This window comes from Telopea speciosissima, chromosome 1 (genome assembly GCF_018873765.1).
Source record: "Telopea speciosissima isolate NSW1024214 ecotype Mountain lineage chromosome 1, Tspe_v1, whole genome shotgun sequence".
In the NCBI taxonomy this organism is placed as follows: Eukaryota; Viridiplantae; Streptophyta; class Magnoliopsida; order Proteales; family Proteaceae; genus Telopea; species Telopea speciosissima.
The window spans coordinates 73,896,615-73,923,702 of record NC_057916.1 but is presented as its reverse complement, the minus strand read 5'-3'; the positions used below and the strand labels follow the sequence as shown (position 1 = coordinate 73,923,702).

The 27,088-nt window shown below is 39.6% G+C and overlaps 3 protein-coding genes and 1 pseudogene across 3 annotated transcripts; all 4 read left to right on the top strand.

Annotated features, from left to right (window-relative positions):
- Positions 1 to 115: 115 nt before the first annotated feature.
- LOC122640722 (transmembrane protein 64-like) lies at positions 116 to 15,325 on the top strand. Its single transcript, XM_043833968.1, has 4 exons — positions 116 to 777; positions 1,885 to 2,121; positions 2,221 to 2,438; positions 14,800 to 15,325. Exons 1-4 carry the CDS (start codon positions 532 to 534, stop codon positions 14,978 to 14,980), a joined length of 882 nt encoding a protein of 293 aa, XP_043689903.1. The 5' UTR covers positions 116 to 531; the 3' UTR covers positions 14,981 to 15,325.
- Positions 15,326 to 17,234: 1,909 nt separating this feature from the next.
- On the top strand, positions 17,235 to 17,478 carry LOC122654376. Its single transcript, XM_043848445.1, has one exon. It carries the CDS (start codon positions 17,235 to 17,237, stop codon positions 17,451 to 17,453), a length of 219 nt encoding a protein of 72 aa, XP_043704380.1. The 3' UTR covers positions 17,454 to 17,478.
- A 434-nt stretch (positions 17,479 to 17,912) lies between these two features.
- Positions 17,913 to 21,784, top strand: LOC122654365 (annotated as a pseudogene).
- A 1,592-nt stretch (positions 21,785 to 23,376) lies between these two features.
- LOC122665426 (probable LRR receptor-like serine/threonine-protein kinase At1g12460) lies at positions 23,377 to 26,394 on the top strand. Its single transcript, XM_043861578.1, has 2 exons — positions 23,377 to 24,584; positions 24,672 to 26,394. Exons 1-2 carry the CDS (start codon positions 23,419 to 23,421, stop codon positions 26,152 to 26,154), a joined length of 2,649 nt encoding a protein of 882 aa, XP_043717513.1. The 5' UTR covers positions 23,377 to 23,418; the 3' UTR covers positions 26,155 to 26,394.
- The last annotated feature ends 694 nt before the right edge of the window (positions 26,395 to 27,088 follow it).

Genomic DNA, 27,088 nt, shown 5'->3' with positions numbered 1-27,088 from the left:
ACCTGGTTTTCGCTTCTAATTTATCAAATCTCCCCCGTTGGAAATATCTTAATCCAACGGTTTTTGCTCGTCGTTTATTATTGCTTTACGTAAACAAAGTAAAAAATTCAACAGTTCCATCTAACAGTCTTCTCTCTCACTCGTTTTGTCCGCTTTCTTTAAAGCTACGATTCCTCACCGGTTTCTGCTTCTATTCTCTGATCAATGTTGGATTTTTGCGATTATTAAATGAGAAAATCTATTCGGTTTGTGATTCTTTGCTCAGATTTATGTTTCTTTTTGTGAAGGAGAGAAGAACAAATTGTATAGCCTTATCTTTCCGGAGATTAAAGTGCCGTTGCCTAAGGCAATTCAAGTTGATTCTATGATTTCCTTCTAGGGTTTCTTCTGCTGCATCTTTGCAGATTCTGAAGGAATCCGTTATCCTTTCTGGGTTTGAATTTATATTTCAAGTAATTCTTATTGGGTTTGGGGTTTGTTGAATTGAAGAAATTTGGGTTTGGCACCGGTGGTGTTGAATCCAGCGGAGCAATGACGTATAAAAGCGATGACACTATGACTCCGGAGCTGAAGCTGCAAACGGTTGATGGAAATGGGGATTATGTGAGACTGGGTTGCTTCAATGATCGTGAAGTCGGGGAGTTCGGAGGGGAGCCTCCATGTCCTAGGAACGGAAGGTTTCTCTGGTGGTGGGTGAAGGTGGTTTGCTTTTGCGTTTTCTTGGTGGCGCTTGCCGTTGTTGGTATCATCTGGGTTGCACCTATTGTCTTGAATAAGGTAGTTATTGTTATTGTTAGTCTTTTCTTTAATCAGTTCCAATTTCTTACTGCAATTTCATATTTTCATAGTAATTTACGATTCTCATGTTATACTCAATTTCCATTTCAAATACCTTTATTCAGCCCCTTGTATCCATGGCAGTGAGCATATGTTGTCCGTAGTTTTGCTATTCATTAGACGCATGTAAACATATCCAAGCCTCTCAGAATGTTTTTTGATATATTTGATATTATCCTAGTTGTAAGTGTGAACACGTAATGGAAGCACAAGCTCATGGTCAATTGAAATGTCTTGGGCATTTCTTCCATAAAATAAATCATGATTAGATTACTGTATGAAGAAATTTTTTTTTAAAAAAAAGGGTATAGTGGTAGAAGTGTGGTTTTATTTGGGCTTCCTTAATAGTTAAAATTATTTATGGGCTAGATTTCTTTCAGTTGTTTCAATTACATAGATTCATTTGGTATAACATCAACGGGACGTCTGTGACTGCTAGCTTATCCCTATTCTGAGCTTTAGTAGATTTCTATGAATTCTAGTTGACCGTATTTCTCCTTAGGGCTCTATTTCGGATAACTGAGAATTCAAACTGCTAGGGATACACGATTTACAACGGTTGGGTTTGTCGGACATCATAGGATAAGCTGTGTTATCTGCTCAATTTGATTCCTGTTACAAGTAGGAAATAACAAGCCCACTGAAAAATGCGGAATGAATTCAAAAGTAGCACAGAATTAGTTATGGTAGCGGGCATCTTATTTTGCATCTCCATTAGACCTTGTCTAGATTTGTTAACAGATCAGACTAATTGATGGAAGTTTGAACTCCCAAAATCCAGACACAATGGTAAATGAAAATTAGTTAAAACCAGATTCCAACCCATGCTTCTGGGCTGAAAATCTTGATTATTTATTGTTGGTCCTTAACAACATATGTTATGGCCTTGTGTTGTGGGCTCTATTCCTTGGGTGCTCCAACAGCTCCTGGTCATAGGATGCCTAGCAAGTGTGCCGAAAGGGCTGCACCAGAAATGGTGGTTGTTTGTGTGTTACATTGTGTTCTCCTTTTATCTATTCCTGTTCTGACTTAGTTTGTCCTTGACAGGAGGTTATACCAGTCCTAAATTGGGAGATGAACACATTCAGCACACCAGTACTTGCGGTTGTACTCTTTGTTTCTGTGGCATTATTTCCTGCACTATTGTTGCCCTCTACACCTGCTATGTGGGTCGCTGGAATGACTTTTGGTTATGGATATGGGTTCTTACTAATTATGGCAGGAGCCTCTGTGGGTGTGTCATTGCCATATTTCATTGGTTCTTGCTTTCGTCATAAAATCTATGTGAGTATCTAAGAGTACTTTCAAGTTACTATTTTACTCGCACCAGAGAAACAAAGTTTGGTTTGCTGCTTCTCATTCACAGTAATGAGTTTTATGCAGCGGTGGTTGGAGAGATGGTCAAAGAAAGCAGCCTTTATTAAATTAGCTGGTGAAGGAAATTGGTTCCATCAGTTTCGAGCTGTGACCTTACTTAGGATTTCTCCATTTCCGTACATTATATTTAATTATGCTGCTGTTGCAACAAATGTCAAGTATGGTCCTTACATCTTGGGGTCGTTGGTAGGAATGGTGCCCGAAGTTTTCGTTACTATCTACAGGTACAACATCTCTTCCATAAATTTCTCTTTAGCATAAAGCATAAATGTAAATCATCCTTTCTTTTTATAAGAGGTGAAAATCTTATTTTAATTATTATTGTTCATGCTTGAACTAATAATCTAATATTGCTCATATATCATGCATAGGTACATCCATAAGTGCAAACATACCGCATAAATGCTTGCACTTGATTAAACTCCCCCGCCCCTCCTACAAAAAGAGAGGAAGAAAACGTACATTTAGACTGAACAAAGATATACAAGGGGAAGTAATCACCTGAATCAATCTGATAAATGTTATTCGATAAGATAAACCCCCTCTCCTTTCAAGTTCTAACTACTTTGTTTTCCTGTGAAACCAACATGAGGCTAACTCATCTGCTTCGCCATTAGCTGATCTAGGTATCTATGGGAATTTGAGATATTCATTGTGGAAGTCAAGATGTGGATCTGTAAGATGACCTCCAGTGACCAATTTTGTTTGAAGTGCATGCAATTACGATCACTGAGTAACCTATGCAGCAATCAATTTCTGGGCTTTCAGGACTGTTATATCTTAGTAGTGCTCCTCATTGGGTGATGGGCCACTAGAACGGTACCTGTACTATCTATGGAAACATACAATTTCAGTTAGGGCCAGGTTACCTTGCAAACGGCCCTCTTAAATTAAGCTTGATGAAGTAAGCTGGGAAACACTCGAAAAACCCAACAGTTTGGGGGATAGGGAAGAGGGTGTGGTAAACACAGTCCCTGAATTGAATCATTGTTGTGGGAGGATTGAGAAGACCTAAAACAGTGGCAGCTTTGGGCTGAAGGGATGGCAGTTTGGCTAAGAATTTAAGGGAATGGATGATGCTGAAAATTTAGTGATTGATTAGGGTTAAGGAAGAAAAAATAAGACTGGGGATTGGGGTTTAAAAAGGTTCAAAGGAAGATGGGTGTTGCTGTTCAGAACTCACATGTCAACCTGAGTATGCAAGAAAAGCTTGCTGGGAAAGTAGGGTGATGCAGTTGAAGGGAGAAAATTGTTCAACAGTGGTCTTGGTACTGTTTAGGCCCATATTTGGCCCATATATTGGTCATGTTTAAGCCCACTCTTCCAGCCTTATTCTGCCAAAAAGTAGCCATCGGCCAGCAGTATTAGAAGATGATTTTGACAGTTATGGAGGGGTCTTGGGAACAGATTGCGTGAAGAAGATTTTGTAGAATATTTATTTGATTTGGTGGGACCCATCATGGGCCATTGCATGGGAAATAATTCAGGAGTTGCTGCCTTGCCAGAAGATCAAGTTTAGAAGATATTTGTGGGCCCCATTGGAGATATTCAATGGAAGATCTTATTGATGTCATTATCTAGTTTCTATTTTCAGTTTTAGGATGTAGATTTTATTTATGTAATAGAATCTTAGGAGTTTTTGTTTTGTTGGGTTTCTATTTCTTTGTAATGTTGAAGTTAGTTTCTTAGCTTTCAAGTAGCTCACGCACTCTAAGGGTTACTAATTTTATAATTTGATTTAACATTATTATAAATATAAATACAAGAATGGGGGATTCCCCCATCGGTTTTGGTGATTGAAAGAAATAGCTTGTCTTTATGCTGAGTGATTCAGTTGCTGTGAGAGGCAGATATGTCGAGAGACCATGGATGAGAGGCCCTTCCCTATCCCTCCTTCATATTTTTCTTCTTTTCTTTTGTTTTCAATTGTTATTCTAGTCCAGCAAGTCCAGCAGCCATCCTTTCATTACCGTGGCTCAGATCAGGTAATAACAGTATTGGGTTATTGATTATCTTATCGTTTAATATTGTTATTTATTAACTTCGAGTGCTTTAATTGACTTACATCCTGAGCTCGACTCCCCTTACCCCTTTGGGGCAGCCCCACAGTTTCTATGGTTCTCATAGGATCCGGTGCTGACCCGGTGCGTGTGCCTGGGACTAGTCAGGCTGAAGGTCTGGACACCCTTGTTAGCCAAAAAAATCATTAACTTCATTGATTCTGATAGTTTTCCTCCCAGCCTATTACTGTTTGCGATAGTCTGGTATGCCATTTTCTGATCTGAACTTCCTCCTTTGAGTTCTAATAATCAGACCACTGGGTTGCTCTGAATCTTCTACATGTTATTCCACCTCGAGTCTTGTCAACCTCCTTCGATCCCAGTTTGAGTCTCATCAGACTGCTGGATCATATGCTAGAGTTAGTTCTCCTATCTTCTATTTGTTTCTTAACTTTCTAATTTCTGTTACTGATTATTTCTCCCAAACCATCCATTGGATGATCCCGGAATTCTGTAGGTTGGTTAGTGTTTTTTCTCTGTAGCCTAGCTCACCTACATCATTTGGTATCAGAGCCATGGCCAGCAGTGATCCACAAGTCTCCTAGACCCTTAGTGACATTGAGAAGCTCAACCACTTGTTACAGATGATGACACAACTCACCCAACATGTTGTAAATGTGGAGCAACAACAAAGGGAGCTTACTCATAGTTTTTCAACTTTCAAGACCTCGTGAAAACATTCCTATTCAGTATACAGAAAATAACTTCTCAAGGACATATTATGAGCCTCGATGGATAGTAGTACAACCACCTCCTGCTGAGGACCATGATCATGAATGGTTTGATGCGGGACCGCCACACCGTCAAAACGATGATAATTATAAGTTGTACTTGGAACTAAAGGAGTACAATGGCAAGCATGATCTGGAGGTATTTTTTGATTGGCTTTCATGTTTGGATGATTATTTTGACTGGTATGAAATGACAGCCAAAAAAGATGAAGCTTGCAAAGACCAAGTTGGTAGGACTGACTCAGGAATGGTGGAACAATCACGAAAGGAGGTTACAGCAAAGGGGAACAGCCCCTAGTACTTGGTTTGAGATGAAGAAGAACTCAAGGGCAAGTATCTCCCGCCTACCTTCAAAGCACACTTACTTGACAAGCTCAATTTACTGCAGCAAGGAACCTTATCGGTAGCAGAGTATATGCTGCAGCTCGACATGCTTGTCTCATGCACTAGTTTGAATGAAAGTGATGACAAGATGCTGTTCTGTTTTAAACTGGGACTGAGACCAGACATTCGGAAGGAGATAGGCATGGTAGATATGACTTTCAAAACTTTTTCCAGAAGGCTCTACGGGCTGAGGAACTATTGAAGCCACCAGTGAGGAAACTTGGTTTTCAAGCCGGGGAGTATAATAAGACCCCAACAATATTGCTTCCCATAGACCTGTAGTTCAACCGGTATGTGTCCTTGTGGTGGCAGAGAAAGGGGAGGCTCCTTTGGGTAGTAGCAGTAACATGCAGTGCTATGATTGCCATAAGTATAGTCACTTTGCCAAGTTTTGCCCTCAACGACCAATGAATCATATTCATAGAAGCCCCTCCTCTCCCCCCCCCCCCCTCTCCCGCGTGAGATGACATATTTTGATCTACTTCCCTGTGATGTTGAGGTTGAAGTGCAGCCAACTGTTAACACTGAAGAGGATGAAGATGACACCCTCAACCTTCATGTTTTGAACTTTTGTGTATGCTTCCTTCGATAGGTGTTGCAGAGGACAGCGGTAAGGAAGATCCTGAAGATTTGAAGTGGAGGATAAACAAGGTGATGATGTTGTTGTAGAAGATCAGCCTTTTGATGCAACCTAGGGTCTAAGATACCTGCTTTTGGTCGCTATGGGCCCACCAAAATGTAAATAACTCAAAGGAGAGGAACCAGTGGCACTTTTGTAAATTTCAGAAACATTAAGGACTCTTCTTGAATAAGAAAACAGTAGTTGGGATAAATCCAGAATGAAGTTAAAGATGAAGGGTAGTTCTGGAATTAGAATCAGGTTGGGGATAACTTAAAACAAAAGTTCAGAAAACAGGGGCTTCTGTGTAAATAATGTCAGCCTGTATATCTAATTTAGTAATATCTGTCTTCTTCTACCTCACGTTAAAACAAGAAAACAATAGAAGCCTGTGGAAACCAGCTTCAGTTCAGCAGAGAGATCTCCCTCAATAGGAATCCAATTCAAATGAAATTTTAGGGAGAGATTCCCAAGCCTTAGGCCTATTGAATCAATTCAATGTGCGCCCAAAATAACAAGCAGAAAAATTATATTAAACTGAACCTAGCGGTAGGTACAGGTTTAGTTCCAGTTGCAGATCAAATACTCTCAGTAGGAGATGATTTGGAAGCAAGACTCTAGGGCTTGGGTCGCCTATGGAAGGGCAATCTGTGCCCAGAATATCTGGTCAAACCAGTCAGTAATAGAGGAGCTTGATTAACTCCTTTGTAGTTCGATAGAAAACAGCAAGAAAAGAAAATAGGAAAGAAGAAGAGAACGATGGAATAAGGGTAAGGTTGTGGATCGACTGTACCAAAAACAAGTGAGGAGTTCAGAGGAGGGAGAAAGACCTGCAACACAGCTCTGGGCAGCAACACAGTAAGCACTTTCATTCAATTCCAAAATCCAACTGAGAATTGTTTGTTTACTTTTATTATAGAATCAAACAAGAAGTCCTAATCTTACCTTCCTACGACAGAAAACAAAAAATTACAAAATAATACCTACATAATCCTTTGCGTAACTGCATCAGCTCGCCCGTTCTTAAAAGAACTCAATTCCGTTGAGTTAGGTCGCAAACCCAAGATGACCGTCGCAAACCCAAGATGACCTCGTAATTATCTCGACACTAGGGTGGCACTTATCTCGTGGAAGACGGTCGAACTGCAACTCCATGAGTGGGGAGGGAAAAGTGACTCAGAACTGAAAGAGGAGACTGTTGTCGACGAGGCATGTCTGATAACGCATGTGGTGACCTCCTTTCTTAACTTTGAATAGTGTTTTGTGCTCCATTGTAGAGAATATTAGCATGTTGTTGCCAAGGTTGTCCTAAAAGGATGTCATAGTGCCCCAGGCCCCCAACATGGTGACTAAGCAAGGCACATGGTATTGTATTTTTTTTTTTGGGGGGCTAAGAATTGTGTTGGCCCAAACTGTAGATGTACTAGAGCTACTGCAATGGCCTCTTCTTGAGATGTAGGTCCAAAACCTCGCACATGAATCTTCTTGAAGAGTTACTTCTGTGGAAGGTTGTGTGCTCGAACAAATTCAGCTAAGATAAAATTTGCTTCTGCCCCTGTGTCAACGACTGCGTGAGCATTTGTAGAACCAATAACGTGCAGAAAAATATCCTTATGTCTAAAAAGGAGAGCTTTATCAACTAGTCTGTGTGAGAATGAAGTACGACTCGAGAGTAAGCTTCAACTTTGTCATCCTTAGGACCATCATCCTCTAAAGGATAAAGATATAAATTAACTTCATCATCATCATCATCATCATCCTCTTCTACCAATTATGTTTCTACTACATTCACAGGATTTGTTGCCAAAGTGACCCTTCTCGCCACAATTTCGGCACACATTGTTCTTCAACCAATCATTGCCTTTGTTAACTTCCAGCATACTTTCTTTCACTATGTGGGATTCAGGCTTCTTTTCTTCAATCCGTGGTAGAAGCCTATAAACTGAAGGAGTTTTGAGCATAGTCTTCAAATAACTGTACTTTTCTTATTCATCAAAAAAAAAAAAAAAAACTGTACTTTTCTTCAGCTGCCTTGGCATAAGCAGATGCCACATCAACGGACCTGAAATCACCGTTGGCCAGTCTAGTTGAATCTCAGTACTCAACCCACTGATATATCTTAGAACCCGTTGTTGGTCTGTCTCCTGAAGTCAGTATCTTGAAGATAATTTGTGAAACTTTATTGTGTAGGTGTTTACATCCTTGTTGCCTTGCTGAAAATTGAGCAATTTAGCAATTTGTGAAATAGTAAAAAAGAACGTCCCAATGCATGAGGCTCCCTCTACTGTAGGGTCTAGGAGGGGCAAATGTACACTTTACCCCCTGTTTTGCAGGAGAGGCTGTTTCCAACTTTTGAACCTGCAACCAACATGTTGCAATAGCAATTTCTGAAATAGTACCTTCTTGTAACTAGGAAGAATGAACTTCTTGTTCAGAACCTGCTTCATAACCTCCCAATTAGTAACAGGTCCAAGTCGTCTGACATCCTCGAATGTAGTATGCCATTCCACCATGAACATGCGTAACCAGTAACTTTAGTGAGAATGCACTCGCATGTCTTTTTATCTGTAAAAGACTTGTAAGCGATAGTCCTCTCGACTAGTAAGCCAGTCAAGAAAATCTTTGAGTCCCCTTTCACCACTGTACTTTGGAACCTCAACTTTGATGTCATAGTCACTATCCGAAAACTTTCATGTAACATACTGGGGTATAGCCGGATCGGCTTGTTGTCTCTAAGGCATATCTTCGATCTGTAAAGCACCAAACCAAGAAACTGGTGTAGACGGCCTCGCTTCATCTCACTTTTCGGCCCTCTTCATTAAGGCAAGAATTTCAGTGGAACACCTTGAGTTTCTCCCATGAATTTGACAAGTTTGCCCTCAGTCTTCTGTTGATTCAGCCAGTTCCCAATATAAATTTTGCAACTCGGGATTGGTGATGTGACCTGTCATGGACTCATGGTTAGTAATTGCTAAAAATTTTGGCTTTGATACCAATTGATGCAACGTAGGGTCTAAGTCTAAGATACCCAAGTTTTGTCACTATGGGCACACCAAAATGTAAATAACTCAAAAGAGAGGAACCACTGGCACTTTTGTAAATTTCAGAAACATTAAGGACTCTTCTTGAATAAGAAAACAGTAGTTGGGATACATCTAGAATTGAAGTTAAAGATGAAGGGTAATTCTGGAACTAGAATCAGGTTGGGGGCAACTTAAGAAAATACAGAAAACAGGGGTTTCTGTGTAAATAAAGGAAGTCAGCCCTTATATGTAATTTAGGAAAATCTGTCTACTTCTACCTCACGTTAAAAGCAAGAAAATGATCGAAGCCAGTGGAAACCAACTTCAGTTCAGGTGAGATATCCCCTTCAATAGGAGTCCAATCCAAACGAAATTTTAGGGAGAGATTCCCAAGCCTTAGGCCTATTGAATCGATTCAACAAGCATCCAAAATAACAGGCAAAAAAATAATATTCAGTGTCTGAAACTGAACCTGGCCATAGGTACAGGTTTAGTTCCTGTTGCAGATCAAATACTCTCAGTTGGGGATGATTTCGGAAGCAAGACTCTAGGGCTTTGGTCGCCTATGGAAGGGCAATCTATGCTCAGAATATCTGGCCACACCAATCAGTAACAGAGGAGATCGATTAACTCTTTTTTAGTTCTATAGAAAACAGCAACAGAAAAGAAGGAAAAAAATAGGAAAGAAAGAAGAGAGTGATGGAATTAAGGGTAAGGGTGTGGATCGACTGTACCTGAAACGAGAGGGGAGTTCAGAGGAGGGAGAAAGACCTACGCACACAGCTGTGGGCAGCAAACGGTAAGCACTTTCATTCAATTCCAAAATCCAACTGAGAATCGTTGGCTTACATGTTTTATAGAATCAAACAAGAAGTCCTAATCCTATCCTAAAACTGAAAACAAGACTTGACTCTGACAATCTAACTCTATCGTCACCTAAAACAGCAAACAAATTCAGATATAACCGGACTCTTACCTTCCTTCGACTCTATTAACATGAATAAAATAGAGAAAAGAAAAAATTACAAAACAATCCCTACTTAATCCTTTGTGTAACTGCTTCACCTTTACTCTTGATGATGATTGTGTGCTTGAGCACATTGATTATGTTATTCCACCCGAGTTTTTTTGGGAGAGATGACCATGTCTTGAGGACTACATCTCTACTTATCGTGAGCTACCGTAGTATTTGTTTGGGCAGAAGTTCGATATCCATCATACCATAGAATCAAGGTGGCAAGGCGATGGAGAGGGTACAAAATCAAGGTGACACCAACAAGGCGGACCAAGGCGACCAAGGAGCCTGGACACCTAGGCGTCACCTCGATAACTATGCATCATACTCTATTGATTCCTCAACTTGTTAAAACTCGAGGTTTAGTTTTTTTCGACCGGGGGAGAGCTGATGCAGTTCAGGGGAGAGAATTGTTTATGTATTACTGTTCACAGTGTACTGTTCACATGAACAGTGGTCACAGTACTGTTCAGGCCCATGTATGGGTCATGTTTAAGCCCACTGTTCCAGCCTTATTCTGCCCCCAAAGTAGCCATCGGCCAGCAGTATTAGAAGATGATTTTGACAGTTATGGAGGGGCCCCAGGAACAGGTTGCGTTGAGAAAAAATTTGTAGAATATTTATTAGATTTGGTTGGAGCCATCATTGGCCATTGCGTGGGAAATAATTCAGGAGTTGCTGCCTTGCGAGAAGGTCAAGTTTAGAAGATATTTGTGGGGCCCATTGGAGATATTCTATGGAAGATCTTATTGATGTCATTATCTAGTTTCTATTTTCAGTTTTAGAAAGTAGATTTTATTTCATTGTAATAGAATCTTAGGAGTTTCTATTTTTTGTGTTTCTATTTCTTTGTAACGTTGAAGTTAGTTTCCGAGCCTTCAAGTAGCCCACACACACTATGCGTTACTAATTTGTAATTGGATTTTGCATTACTATAAATACAAGAAAGGGTGATTCTCTCCATCGGTTTTGGTGATTGAAAGAAACAGCTTGACCGTGTGTGCTGAGTGATTCAGTTGCTGCATGAGGTAGATATGGTGAGACCATGGGTGAGAGGCCCATCCCTATCCCTCATTCCCTCCTCATTCCTATTCCTTCTTCTTTTCTTTTGTTTTCTAACTGATATTCTGTCCTGCAAAGTTGAGCAACCATACCTCCTCTGTCATGGGCTATTTCCAGGTAATGTCAGGCCTTCTTTTATTTTAAAATATCTCATTAGCTACTGTCTTGGAAGATCTGTTGTTTCCAGTCCGGAATAGTGCCTGCAATAGGGTGTTTTGACAGCAGTATCTATTGAGTTTCAGTGTTTGATTGTAGAGTATCTAACCATTGGATTGCCTTGAGTTTTTAATATGTTTTCCTTTGCTGGTTGTTCCCTTCGATCCTAGTCTGTGCTCCATCAGACTTCTGGATCATAAGCTATAGATAGCTCTCTTGCTTAATATTTTCTGTTCTTCCTAACCGTCCAGTTTCTGCTCCCATTATTTTCTCCCAATTCCCCCATCGATTTAATCTGTAAATTTGAGCATTCAATAAGCATCTCAGGACCTCCATTCAATGGAATTTGAATTTCAGTCTCATCCAGTGGTTTATTTAAGGTTATCAGTCATTCCCTAATCTGTCCAAATATTCTGCTATTTTGGTCTCTGCGATTCTGGTTTTTAGTAGGTATGTTAGTGTTGTTCTTTTCCAGCTTATCATACCTACATCGTTTGGTACAGAGCAAACCTAAGGATGCAAGCTGGGAAAGTAGGGTCTTGGGGAGATTTCATCAAAGCCCCAAAAGGAACTGCTTGTTTAACATAGAAAAGAGGGTAGCTGGTTCTGATTGGGTTTCCAAATAACCAGAATGACATATACAAGCCTGTCATACATCCTTAATCCCTGAAAAAAGGCAGTCTTCAATCCTTTTTGAGCATCTTCACCAGCCACTCCCAAGTCCCAGACTATTTTAACTCACTTTTTTTGGAGGTATTTTAAGTAATGAATATGATATGGAAGTTGCAATGCTTCTTTCCAAGTTGTTGCTTTTCAAAATTTTGGTTAGTGATTTAGCATAAAAAAGTCACAGTTTTAATCATGAAGTTCCTTAAGGCCATCTTTCCCCTCTTTGCACCATGTTTGTTTGGACACTCGAAGGACAAGCAGTCTCGACTATAATACCAATAGATTGTCAAGAGCAATATACATTTACTGCCAACAGTAAGAGTCTTTCTCTGGTTGTTAACTGGGTTTTTGGAAGAACATTTGTATTGTCAGCTGAAAACAGCTGCAACATATACTCTTTTTATAATGGACACATATATACATTTTTAGGAGTCTGATTATTTAATTCAGAGTATGAACCTTTTTTTAGAGAACTTTCTTTTATTTTGAAAAATGATAAATACATTGAAGTATGCAAGATACAGAGAGGGCAAGAAGGATATCCATATGGTCTTTATTGACCTTGAAAAAGCCTACGACAGAGTACCTACAGAGTTAATCTGGCATATACTAGAGAAGAGAAGGGTGTCATGTAAATATGTGGACATAATTACAGATATGTATGATGGTGTGGTGACTAGCGCTAGTACTAGGGGGGGGGGGTCAAGGCAGTTAGTTCCCAATTACAAGAGGGCTTCATCAAGGATCAGCCTTAAGCCCTTACTTGTTTGCGCTTATCATGGATGAATCAAAGACATACAAGACCTTGGGGTATGCTTTTTGCTGATGATATTGTGTTGGTAGATGAGACAAAAGCAGGAATTAATGCCAAGTTGGAACTATGGAGAGCAACCTTGGAATCAAAAGGTTTTAAGATAAGTAGAACAAAGATGGAATAAATATTGTGCAACTTTACCCACACTAGGATGGTTGACGAGGTGGTCAATATTGATTAGAGGAAGATTCCTCAAAGTGAGTATTTTAGGTATCTGGGCTCTGTCGTAAATAAAGAAGGCGATATAAAGGATGATGTTGCCCAGAGAATTAAATAGGATGGATGAAGTAGAGAGGTGCATCCAGAGAGTTGTGTGATTGTTGTATTCCTTTAAAGCTTAAAGGGAAATTTTATAGGACTGCCATACGACTGGCTATAATGTATGGTACAAAATGTTGGGTAGTTAAGAAACGGCATATAGATAACCTAAGTGTAGTGGAGATGAGGATGTCGAGATGGATGTGTGGCAAAACTTGGAAGGATAAAGTAAGGCATGACCATATTAGAGTTAAGTTGGGAGTAGCTCCGATACATGATAAGCGATGAGAGAGTTGCTTGAGATGGCATAACCATGTTCAACAGAAGCCTTGGAATGCTCCAGTTCGGAGGAGTGATTTGATTCAGATTAAAGGAACTTATTCTTTTAGTTGGAGTGCTCTCGAGAGGATAATGTTTTATTTGATTTAAATAACAATTCAACATTTTTAATAGAGCCCAGGGCATACCTAAATTAACTTGAAGTGAAGTGGTGAGGAAAGACATGCATAGCTTAGGTCTCGTATCCTGTATGACTTCAAATATAGCTGATTAGAGAGCAAGGATCCATGTAGCCTACCCCATTAGTTGAGATAAGTCTAGGTTGTTGATGTATGCAAGTCTGTCCTTGTACTAATTGTTGAATGCATATTCAATGAGCATCCTACAGATGAAGTGTAAACAAGATTAAAACCTTTAAAAAACATGAGTTCTATTGAGAAGTACATTTTAAGATTATTTTGTAATAGTCTTCAATGCATCAACAGTCTGAATTTTCTTTTTGTTATGTGGAAATACAAAATGATTTCTAGAAGGTTAGAATATACAGAGTAGTAGGAGCAAGAAAACAAATGCAAAGAACACTTTATATGTGGTTGGGTTAATATGATTGGAAAGAGCTTCATCTGATTCTTATTACAATATACATATCCCGAAAAGAAAAATTACAAAATACAGCATATGCTTGTGACACAGGACACTTACATATGGATGAACCTACTTGTAATTGGGATATTAGTAAAAGGAGCATTGCTAGGAGGACCCTGGGGTCAGCTATCTAGCAGATTCCTCAATTTTGATTGGGCCTCATGGTATCCCCTATTTCCTTGCCTCTTTTCAAATAACTTTTTATTCCATGATGCCCAACCCAATTTAGTGTTCCTCTATATGGCTGATGCTGGGGTCTGCTAAACATTTTCCCAGTAAAAGACCATGTTAGTAACACCCCCCGCTTTTCACCTTAAAAAAAAATTCAAATCTAAAAAATACCATATTGATAAGAGTTGCAATGGAAATAGGACACTGAGAATTGTTCATCACTGCACAAAAAGGGTGTATCCAGTGCACGAGGCCCCTGCTACTGCAGGCTCTGGGCAGGGTCATAATGTATGCAGCCTTACCCCCGCTTGATGGAGAGTCTGTTTCCCGACTTGAACCCGTAACCACTAGGTCGCAATGGTGCAACCTTACCGTTGCACCAAGCTCTACCTTCTGTTCATCACTGCACACACACACACACACACACAGTCATAATGATCATTTTGTGCCCCAAGTTTTATGAAATAGAATATGGGATATCAGCATAATACTTTTCATTTTTAAGTCCGAAGTAAATCCTTGTATTAATGAAATACGCTCCATAACTGTTATCACCCTTTTCTCATGTTTGTGTGTGGATATGGGTTAATCAGAAAAAGCAACCGCCACTTCTCTGGCTGTGCTAATCATTGTTGGTGTCTTGTTATGGAATATCTCCTGTTCATTCTCTTTAAACTTGTGTTTGTATTTGTTTAACAGTGGCATTCTAATACGGACGTTGGCTGAGGCATCCCAGGACCAGAGGTCCCTTTCAGCACAGCAGACCATCTTCAATGTCATTGGCTTCTGTTTTACGGTGGTTACTACCATAATTATCACAGTTTATGCCAAGAGGAAGCTGAAGGAACTGCAGGAGGAAGAAGATCTACTATTGGAGTAGGAGGCCTGACTCGACTTTGAAAGAATTTCTTCCTTTGGGGCTTGGTTCAATTTAAGCTGTGTAGCTAAACTAGTTCCAGGCACTTGCTGGTCTATTTTGTTTTTTCCATCACCGAGCTTGGCCACTCAAGCGGTATCATCAATTTTCGACATGGATGATGCAGGGTAAACCACAATAGCCTGCTGGGAGAAGGCATACAATGTTTTATTGTATATATACCATATTGTAGTAAACGTTCAAAGTGAACATGGCTGACCTCTTCCATCAAAGGAGTTGGAAAGTAATGAACTTGTTAGGGCATTCAAAGTTCCACACTGTAATTCAATGAAAAGAAGTTTTATTGTAGTAGATTGTATATGGTTGGGTTCTTGTATGTCACAGGGTAGATGAGCCCCAACCAAACATCAAGGACAAGGAAACAACCTTCGCATAACATATTTGATACTCCTTGCATGTTTTGTCTATTGTCTTTTTATGGACTTCAACCCAATTTGAGTCGATTCAGTTTGGTTTTAACCGCTCGGTTTCAGTTCTAAATTGACACCCTAAGATGGAGAGACATCCATGGTTCAAGGGCCTCAAAATTGGATGTGTTTGCTAACATCAAATCGGTTGGTTTTTATGATTTTTTGAACCGTATGAACCGGCTTGTTTTCAATTATATGAATCCATTCTTTTATTTTCTTGAAGGGAAATTTTGTTTAGGGGAAGAGTATTCTAGAGGGTCTGAGTTACGGATTTTATCAAAATTTGGACCGGTGACTCTCAAACTTGAAGAAACGAACGTATTCGCCTTCAGTGAAAACGTCACGGAAGACAAAAGAGCACATCAGAGGAAAAGGGTTCCCTTCTCATAGCATGTGTTAGGAACAGTCTCATGGGTGATGAAGAATGAGAAGAAAAGACAAAGATGGTGAAGAAGAAACATCAGAAGTGACGTGAAATGTGACTGTCTGTGTGTGTGTGTGTGTGTGTGTGTGTGTGTGTGTGTGAGAGAGAGAGAGAGAGAGAGAGAGAGAGAGAGATGAGCGGATACCAGCTCCAATAGAAAAGAAGGATTGACCATTGATGAAATTCTCTGGACGAAGCCCCAAAAGTCTACAATTTATGTCTTTTAAGAGCCTCCGCAAGTGATGACAAAGGTGTGGAGCGTCAGGAAATCCCCTCCAATTCGCTGCCCACTCCAATTTTGCAATTCCTCACATAGGAGCAGAAATGATCATCCTACCCCCTATCCGAACACACTATCCAAGGTGGGGTAGGGTGATTATTTTTGCTCCTATGTGAAGAATTGAAGGAAATTGGAGCGGACAGTGAATTGGAGGTGATAATTATTCGAGGAAGGATGGAATCTTAAGCCTCCACTCCATTCTATGACAATGAGAATTATGAGATGATTAATGAAGGATTGTTGTCTTTTCAGGGGCATTCTCTCTCTATTAATATGCCCAAAAAGATAATAAGAAGCGCAAAAATTTTTGAAGCAATGTTCCTGCTACAAGGCTGACAGCCAATGAGATGGAATAATTCACTTTTCTTTTGGTTTATAAATACCCTTGTGGGGTTTGTATTTTTTAAAATACCCTTTAAGATCCTATTTCCTTAGCTACCAGCCTTGTCGTAGGAACATTCCTGCTTTTCAAAGCAAGGAAATAGATAGACCTTTAACGGATTTTAATCCTCTCCAATTCCTAAAAATGTATAGTGCGGGATAGAAGTGTCGGCACCTGGCAGCTCGGACATCCAACAATCCGAGTTCATTGACCTTTGTTTTTTTTTCTTTCTTCTCCAACTCGGCACCATCGGATGTCGGAGCTGCCAGATGTCAACATCTCCAGCCCGCATTACACAGTTTTAGGGAAATGAAGAGGATTATTTTCCGGCATTTAACAACCTTAAACAAAATCAACAATTTTCCTCTTTTTTATTTTAGCAACAACAGTTATCCAATTAGATTTTATTGAAAAAAATTTCCCTTTGATATTTTTATTTCCTTCTCTTATGTTTTTTTATTTATGGGAAATTTACACATACCACCCCTGAGGTTTGACAAAAGGATATTTTCACCCCCCAGTTTTGAAAAATTCTACGTACCCCCCTGAAGTTTGCAAACGGTAACACATAAACTCATTCTGTCAGTTCATAACTAACACTGTTAAAAATTAGACTTGAACTGACGGAATTGTCTTTACAAATGAAAAAAAAAACCTGCAACTCATCTTCCCCAAATTGGGGAAGATGATATTTGGGGAAGATGAGTTGCAGGCATCCCTTTCTCTCCAGCAATCACGTGAAACAAGTTATCAATAGAGGTTTGGATAACTATCACCGCAAGTACATCATGCCTGACTCGATTGATCCTCTCTACCATGTCTGTTTCGGTGGCATGATCTTCTCCTACCTAGTCGCTCTCCCTGAAGAGCGTCGTCATCTCGAACACCAGCAGCACGCCAAAGAACATGGCGGCCATTAATCCCTTTCTGATCGATCGATCGATCTAGGTATGCGATTGTTGTCCATTGTCATGTTCTATTTCTTATTTGATGTTTATCAGGAATTGAGATTTGATTTCAGAATACAAAGAAATTCCTCCTCTTTTGAGTTGATGAGAGAATAATATTATGTAGCCATGTATTGTTTACATTCGAATCTGGAATTACTTCTGGTCGAAAGACGGGCATCAATTAAAAAAAAATTGTGCAAGAAAACATTTGATTCGATAAGATCATCCCGCATTGTGTAGGATTTTGGCATCAGAAATTTACCTCCTGAGAAACTAGTCTTAGTAATTTAATTTTCTTTTGATGTTATGATTTCCTTTGACATTTACATTGCATATGTTGAGCGTGAGTGAACGACAATGGTTGATTCAAATAAGGAATAGTAGGTGGAGGAAATATGATTTTTCTTGAACCTTTTGGTGGGCGCAGTGATGTTTGTCAATGAAACAGCTGCGTTTGCCAATGCCCGAATCGATTGGAAGGAGACCCCATAAGCCCATATCTTCAAAGCTGATCTTCCTGGGCTCAAAAATGAAGAAGTGAAGGTTGAAGTGGAAGAAGGCAGGGTTCTCCAGATCAGTGGAGAGCGGAGCAAAGAGCAGGAAGAGAAGAGTGACCAGTGGCAGCATAGTAGTGGCAAGTTCCTGCGCAGGTTCAGGTTGCCTGAGAATGCCAAGATTGATCAGGTGAAGGCTGCCATGGATAATGGAGTGCTCACTGTTACTGTGCTCAAGGAAGAAGTGAAGAAGCCAGAGGTGAAGGCCATTGAAATCTCTGGCTAGGAGTTCTCGTTCCGACAAGAGAGAGAGAGAGAGAAAGGAGGAGAGAAAGGCATGCCTGCAACAAATCTTCCCCAATTTGTAATTGGGGAAGATGAGTTGCAGGTGATTTTTTTTTTTTGTAAGGACAATTCTATCATTTCAAGTTTAATTTTTAACAGTGTTAGTCATGAACTGACGGAATGAGTTTATTTGTTACCTTTTACAAACCTCAGGGGGTTACGTAGAATTTTCCAAAACTGGGGGGTGAAAATATTCTTTCGTCAAACCTCAGGGGTGGTATGTGTAAATTTCCCTTTATTTATTTATTTATTTTATGGGAGAGGGTTTACTGCATGGACAAAGTGGACTTTCATGTCTTGGAAGAGGGTCATTATGGAAAAACATTAAAAACATGGGGGATATGTGAGACGTTTTATAGAGGATGTGCTATAGTAATCTGAGTCTTATGAAGGTTGTTTCAATGCAATTTTAAAATTAAGTTGACGTTGTGCATATCTTTTACCCTTATTTTATTTTTTTGTTATTCACTTTTTTTCCTTTCACTTTCTTGCTTTGATCGTATATACCACAAATTTCACCCAAAAAAAAAAAGATCATATAGGCCACATAGGGATGATATCATTCTCTGCACTGTCATTGGAGTGACATGTACATTCCCCAACCCCCGCCGCCCTAACGTTGATGTCATGGGGAACCCACTTCTTTTTTTATGCCAAGAGATTTAACCCTCTAATCCATATCGAGGAAGACTATTTCTAACCTTATATTAAAAGTGTGATGTTTCAAAGTTAATAATGAGACTCTCCTCAGCCAAGGGTCTGGAATTCCTGATGAGACTCACCATCTCAAGAGTCCAATTAGAGTGTCAAATCACTCTGGATGGAAGGATTCTCTCTTCGTCTCAGGTGACAAAAAAATGTTCACCTTTCATTTAAGAGATCTTATTTATAGCTCTTAAGTTGTCAAATAATTTTTAATTTACTTTTTGTCCTTTTAGTATAACAAGTAGAAATGGACGTAGAAAAAAGAAAAAGGACCAAACATACTTGGTTGTGATTAGATGTAGGAGATAAGTTTGTCTAGGAGTCACTCCATGCGTTTACTCCGGAATTGATTCATGAGATTGCAATTGCTCTCTCCTCCCGCCTTGCTAGTCCTCTAAATCCCCTTGAGTATTCAAAGAAAAATTATTTGATTATTCAATGGATCAAACAAGATGTTGATTTTTTTCTCTCTTCGAAACTCTTTTGTTTTTTTTGAAATGAAGGTAAATCCTATTATTTCACATGTGTATTTAAAAAATGTGCAAGATCATGACAACTCATCCATAATGAAAATTCACTTTCAAATTATTTTTGAAAATCCAATTTTATCCTTAATATAAAGAACTTTGGGAACTAAGATAAAGGGGCAATTAAAAAAAGTGTGTGAAATTCTAAATATGTCTATAGAGGTGTCATTTAGACAGCCTATTTATTTAAAATATGATGCCTTGAAGACATTTGAAAATTAGGGGTGTCAACAGGCCGGGCCGGTCTTGTTAAAACCCGCCCAACCCTAGGGATCATAAAGTCGGTCAATGCCCAGCCTAGCCCTGGAAGGGCCTAACAAACCCTCAACCTAGGTCCAATCCTGCCAAGGTTTATCCTAACTTGGCCCGGCTCTGATTGACCCTAATTGGGCCGGGCCAGACTAGATTGGCCCTGATTGACCTTGAATTGCATGTCGCAACAATATACAAAATTACAAACTTTCAACACTGAATTCTGAAAAATATTAATTTTGAGATAGAGAAAGGCGTGGATTATATTTGGATATAATCTGGTATTGATCACTAAATAAATACAACAAATTAACACATCAAGCAAAGAAATGACAGATGAACTCTCTCTCCCACACTCAGAGAAGCTCTAATGAAAACATGGAAGAATGACACATTGACATTTTGACACAATGATATATAAATTATAATTGTAATTATATATATATATAATTATATATGCATTGTAATTAATACAGGGCTGGGCTCAGCCCGAGGGCTCAACCCAAGCCCAGCACTGCTAGAACCAGGAAAAAAGTAAACCCAATCCAGCCCTAGGGAGTACGAGCTAAAAATTGGACCGAGGCCTTGTCTGGGCCCAAGGCAGTCTCGGGTTTGTTGGGCCAAATTGACACTCCTATTGAAAATTAGTAAGAAAAATAAGCATGACTCGTTCACTCAACTACTTATCACGTCTCTCCAGTTTATCTCAACAAGAACTTGCTAATTCACACAACTCAACCATTAAAATTTAAGGGCAAAATATCGTTGGAGAGCATGCACTAGTGTGGGGGCCAATAAGAGCACGAGCAAAAACATTTGATTGAATGAGATTTTTTAGTTCATTAGGGGCTGAGTGATAATTTCACACAATCTTATGTCTGAACGCAGGAACCACGCGACTAGTTAGCATTCTTTTCCCCAAAATTTAAACCAGGTTTTGCCAACAAGAAGAGATAAAAGCTAAAAAGAGCATTGATGGGTTAACAATACTCAATAGTCAGTAGGGACCTTCCGCTCAGATATCTCAAGATTGAGATTGGATTGAATTAAGAGGCCCTAAGGGTTGAGCTAGGGTTTTAGAAAATCCGGCACAACTCGAACCTGTTACACTCCTAATTATTCATGATCTCGCCACTGGTGGTCGTCAATGGTAATCAATGCCGGTCGCAAGTAGGCACATATTTGTGCAGTCTAGGTGAACTAATTATCTTCATATATTTATCCGGGAAAAGGTTTCACACACAGGCATTATACGTTCGCTCACAATTATTGGTGGGATTCACTATTTCTCACCATAGTGAATTATCCTAACTCCGTATGTTTGGATATCAAGAAAAGAAAAGAAATAATTCATAAAAATTTGAATAAAAAAAAACATATAAATCAATCATTGCATCATCATGATTTTTATTTTATTATATTATTTTTTTTCTTTCTTGACATCCAAACATAGCCAATACGCGAAGGAATCTTCTTTCTATTTATTTAGATTAGGAGAGAGAACCCTCCAACTTTTTTTTTTTTTTTTTTGTGGTAATTAGAGATCCCTCCAACTCAGCAGGATAAGAAAATTTGTATCCATTTTAGAAAGACAGAAGACTTTTTCTACGGAAAACATGACAAAAAGTGACCATTTTCCTATGTGAAAGCAAATTTAACTGCTCTTGGTTGTTTTCAATTGGAAAACACTACGCTTTCAGTCAAGCAAAAGCTAGTAGTCACTTCCTTCCAGCTGTTGCAGGGTATATTGGCTAAAAGTTATTAGACTAAAGCTTCTGGGCTTCTAGAAGCTAATTTCTTAAATTTAAAACGGTCACAAACTTTGAAAGCCGAAGCTTCTGAAATCACAGAAGTCTATGTGGTAACTGGTAAAGATCAACATGAATTCCATAAGCTGTCTTCAAAGAAGCTATCCAATAGGCTTCAAGCAACTTCAACCCCATTGATCATAACAAGTTTTACCTGAGTTTATGGTCTTTTAAAAAATTAAAAAAAAAAAAAAAAGTACCACTCAACGATTCGCTTCTTATATATAATAACAAAAAAGGGCATTGTCTCTAATTCGAATCTACAACCACTAGGTCGTAATGGAACAATTTTACTGTAGTACTGAAATCTATCCTCTCGCTTATATACAATAACAGCAATTCAATCTTATTCACTTTTAACACCTTGTCCTCCAATCAACTCTACTTGAGGTCAATGATTCACCTCTTATATAGTAGGAAATTTTCTCTATTGTCTATAAAGTGTAGAAAGAACATCTGATCCAATGCAATTATTTGCATCACCTTGAAAGATGATGTGAGATAAAACACATGATTTAGATTAGTCCCATATCAAATTTGAGCTTAATTCAATCAAATACGCTCTTGTATATTGGCATTCCTTTTTTTTTTTTTTTTTTTTTTTTTGTCCATACACACCTACTTGTACTACAATCATTGATAGGTTTCTATCCATGAAGAATAATATTACAGACAATTACACATAAGGAGTTACGTGGTTTGACAAGATCGACTATATCCATGGTGAGATGAGATCACTTTCACTATCAATGAAGAATAACATTACAATTTACAAACACTCATCCTCATCCCTCTTTGAGAATACAAAGAACAATCATCCCGTTACAAGTATATACTGAAACCCTACATAGACACATATTATCAAAATATCCATGTAGACCTAGAAAAATATTCCATCCCCCACGTTGAGGCCCAAAAGATAACGCAAAGCCTCAAACTTTACAACCTCTTAACGACCCTTCGGAGTAAACCCACAAATGCAAAGCAATGGAATACAATTCAAACTCGAACTCCCCTAAAAAATTATAAGGAAATCCATTAAGAATTAGTTTTGAGGGAACCACTTCTGGCGTATTCTTTGTCTCTGCATCATGAGATTTGCAGAAGCAGAAGAACTACTAGAGTTAAAAAGGTTCAGAGACTACTAGAGAAGGACCAAGAATGTCCATACAGATACTAAAGAAGAAGGTGAACTTGAAAGGATCTGAGACGAGTTTGTCTTGACTCTTCCTTCTTTCCTCTTCTTTAATGGGTCGTGGGAAGGTGGTGGCGTGGTTGTTGGGAAAAATAAATGCAGGTGATTCGCTTATCTAATGAAAGACTCTGCACCTCTGTCCAACAGAGTTGGCTGGAAGGAAGGAGAGTGAGGAGTGAGGAGTGAGGTTGGGGACGAATCACGTGGTTCTTCAGTTATTTGCTATTTGAGACATGGACTTTTAATGCAGCAGTTATTAAAATGGTTCACTTTGCTTCTGCTTCAGCCAATGCTTGGCTTCCAGTTTCAACCCTTATCTTTGCTCTGCCTCTTGCCATACCCCATAGCTCTTCTCTCTCTCTCTCTCTCTCGCTGAAACTATTTGAATAACTCTAAAAGCTGAGAGATCCGAGGAGATTTAGTCGTGTGAATTGGAGATTGATTTTCCCATTTTGTTCTGCAAATCCAACTGGGTACCCAGCAGAGCAGAGAGCTTAAAGTTTCAAGCTTGGCATTGTTAGAGACTGAAAAGACCTGGGTTCCAGTAATGCCGGAGCCAGAAGGCTAGAATTGCGATCTCTGGCGGCTCCCGTTTCCTTTTCAGCGAACATGAAAAGTTTCCGACAATTCTTTTACTGGTTTCTTCTTCTGTTCGTCTCTGCATTACTGAGATCCACCATTGTTTATCCCTTGACGGAGAAGGAGATATTGCTTGAATTCAAAGGCAACGTTACCGATGATCCTTACAATAGCTTAAACTCCTGGCAATCTGCTCGAGATCCTTGCGAGGATTTCCATGGTGTATTTTGCAATCCTGAAGGATATGTAGAGAGAATAGTGTTGTGGAACACTAGCCTCGCCGGAGTATTGTCGCCCAGCTTATCTGGCTTGAAATCCTTGCGGATACTATCGTTATTCGGAAATCGATTTACTGGCTCTTTACCGCAGGAATTCTCCGAAATTGTGACCTTGTGGAAGCTTAATTTGAGTACTAATGCGTTATCTGGACAGATTCCTGAGTACCTCGGAGATCTTCAGAGTATTCGTTTGCTGGATTTGTCGACGAATGGTTTTACTGGAGAAATTCCTGAAGCTCTCTTCAAGTACTGCTCAAAGACGAGGTTCATTTCTTTCTCGCACAACAGTCTCTCCGGTTCAATTCCGATGTCTATTGCAAACTGCTCGAAGCTTATTGGATTCGATTTTTCTTTCAACAATCTCAGCGGTAGTTTTCCTGCAGAGATTTGTATCCCTCCGAGCATATCCTACGTATCCCTGAGAAGCAATTCTCTAGCAGGGAATATTCCGGAACAGATTTCGGCGTGCCAAAGCTTGGAATTTCTGGATCTTGGGAGGAATTTGTTCACAGGTTTGGCTCCTTTCAATGTTCTTGGACTGAAAAACTTCAGCTATTTCAACCTATCTTCGAACCACTTTCAGGGGAAGATTTCCCAGATACAGACCTGTAGCGATCGAATGGAAATTTTTGACGTTTCGTGGAATGATATAAATGGAGAGATCCCGTCGAGCATTGCGAATTGCAGAAGCCTAAGGATTTTGGATTTAAGTTTTAACCAGCTCAATGGTAGTATTCCAATTGGAATTGCAGAATTGAAGATGCTCTCTGTTCTCAGATTGGGTAACAACACAATTGAAGGCACGATCCCGCTTGAGCTTGGAAGCATTGAACAGCTACAAGTCCTGGATTTGCACAATCTTCGTCTTACTGGTGAAATCCCCAGCGATCTCAGCAATTGTGAATTTCTACTTAAGCTGTGAGTGTAATATCTATCGAATTCAATGTAATCTACATATCAGCATTTCTTAATAATGAAACTTGACATATCAAGCTCTTGTTGCAGGGATCTTTCAGGTAATATGTTACTGGGAGAAATTCCTCTCACCTTATACAACATGACATACCTGCAATTTCTTGACCTACATCGAAACCAGCTGAACGGAAGCATCCCACCAAGTCTGGGAGAGCTGTCTTGGATTGAATTGCTTGATCTATCTGAAAATTCGCTCTCTGGGCCAATTCCTGAATCCCTTGGAAACTTAACATTGCTGACATTTCTTAACCTATCCTTCAACCATCTCTCTGGAGAGATTCCTGCAGTTCCCATCTTACAGAAATTCGGCGCCGCCGCCTTCTCTCCTAATCCTGGGCTCTGTGGGCTTCCTCTTAACACGCTTTGCTCCAGAAATGGAAATGGCAACAATTCGATATCAGGGAGACTGAAGGTTTCAGCAATTGTGGCCATTGTTGCTGCAGCAGTTATCCTCACTGGGGTCTGCGTGATATCCTTCATGAACATAAGGGCTCGCAGAAGAAGAGACGACGAGGTGTTGGCTGTGGAGAGTACCCCACCAGCTTCAACAGATTCAGATGTTATCATTGGGAAGCTGGTTCTCTTCAGCAAAAGCTTACCTTCCAGGTACGAGGATTGGGAAGCAGGCACAAAAGCTTTGCTTGACAAGGATTGTGTGATTGGTGGTGGATCCACTGGGACAGTTTACAGAACCAGTTTTGAAGGTGGAATCTCAATTGCAGTGAAGAAGCTCAAAACACTAGGAAGGATCAGGAACCAAGATGAATTTGAGCAGGAGGTTGGGCGACTGGGCAACCTTCAACATCCCAATCTAGTAACTTTCCAAGGTTACTACTGGTCCTCTACAATGCAGCTAATTCTGTCCGAATTCGTTCCCAATGGGAATCTATATGAGCATCTACATGGAGTAAGTTACCCTGGTACCAGCACCAGTGGTGGCAGAAGGGAACTGTACTGGTCTAGGAGGTTTCAGATTGCCCTTGGAACGGCGAGAGCCCTTGCTTACCTTCACCATGACTGTAAACCGCAAGTTCTGCATCTAAACATCAAGTCCAACAATATACTTATAGATGAAAGGTATGAAGCCAAGTTATCTGATTACGGGTTGGTCAAGCTGCTGCCCATGTTGAGTAATTACGGTTTAACTGAGTTCCACACAGCTGTTGGATATGTAGCACCAGAACTTGCTTGCCAGAGCTTAAGGTTCAGTGACAAATGTGATGTCTATAGCTTTGGAGTCATCTTACTAGAAATTGTTACTGGGAGGAAACCAGTGGAAAGTACAGTAGCAACTGAGGTGGTGGTTCTGAGTGAGTACGTTAGGAAATTGTTGGAAGATGGAGCAGCTTTGGATTGTTTTGATAGAACCTTACGCGGGTTTGCTGAGAATGAGTTGATTCAGGTTATGAAGTTGGGGCTCATCTGTACTTCTGAAGTTCCTTCCAGGAGACCCAGTATGGCAGAGGTTGTTCAAGTTTTAGAATCCATTAGATCTGGTTCAGAATCACAGTAGTCAAGGGGAAAATTTAACATGGAATCCAGGATTATGGGGTTGGTGTAGATTAGACAAGAGTATGTTCTAGGCAAGAAAATGGGACCCCCACAAGCAATTGGAGGGGGGAATGGGGGAAAATATAAAAAGAAAAACATTCTTTTTAATTCTTTTGTGATTATCAACTTACCATTGTGAACTTGTAAGGGGAATTCTTCATTTTTTAAATAAAATCATTTAGTTCATCTATCAATGGCAGCCTTAAAAACATTAAGAGCCAAGACCAATAATCTTTCCTTGCATTTTGAGGCTCAAAGCATTTCCATGTCAGACTGAACCGAAAGAAAGAGAGAGAGAGGCTTCAACAATCAACAGTCTTTTTTTTTTTTTTGGGTAAAAAACAATCAACATAGTCAAGTCCACAAATGGGATGGTTAGGAACTTAAGATACATGTTGCATTAGTTTCAATATTTCTATCGAAGTACGCTTAGGCTGTGTTTGGTATGCATTCTTAGAACACATTTTGGGTCTAGAATGCATTCTAAAATGACAAAAACACTATTTGGTACATGTTCCCGTTCTAAATTCGTAGAATGGGTCCAATAATGGGCCTTGTTCTGGAATGCGCTAAAGTACCCAACCCCATTCTAATTATGTGTTCTCGTTCCCGTCCCGTAAAAGTAGGCTTCTTCAAATCTGTCGCTGCTCTGTCACGAAGAAAATCCATTAACAGTTGCTGTGCCATCACCCAACCTCCCTTTGACATCAGGAACTGTTCTGAAATCCAGACCAGATGATTCATTTCCCAAGATCCAATTGCAACAGTCCTTGAAGTGGAATAGTCCTCTACACAACTTTTCAGTTCTTCTGGAGGAATTGCAGAGAGTAGAGCATCTGAAATTCTTAGTCATTCTACTAACTACTACAAAACTGAACTTTTCGCAGACAATCTGA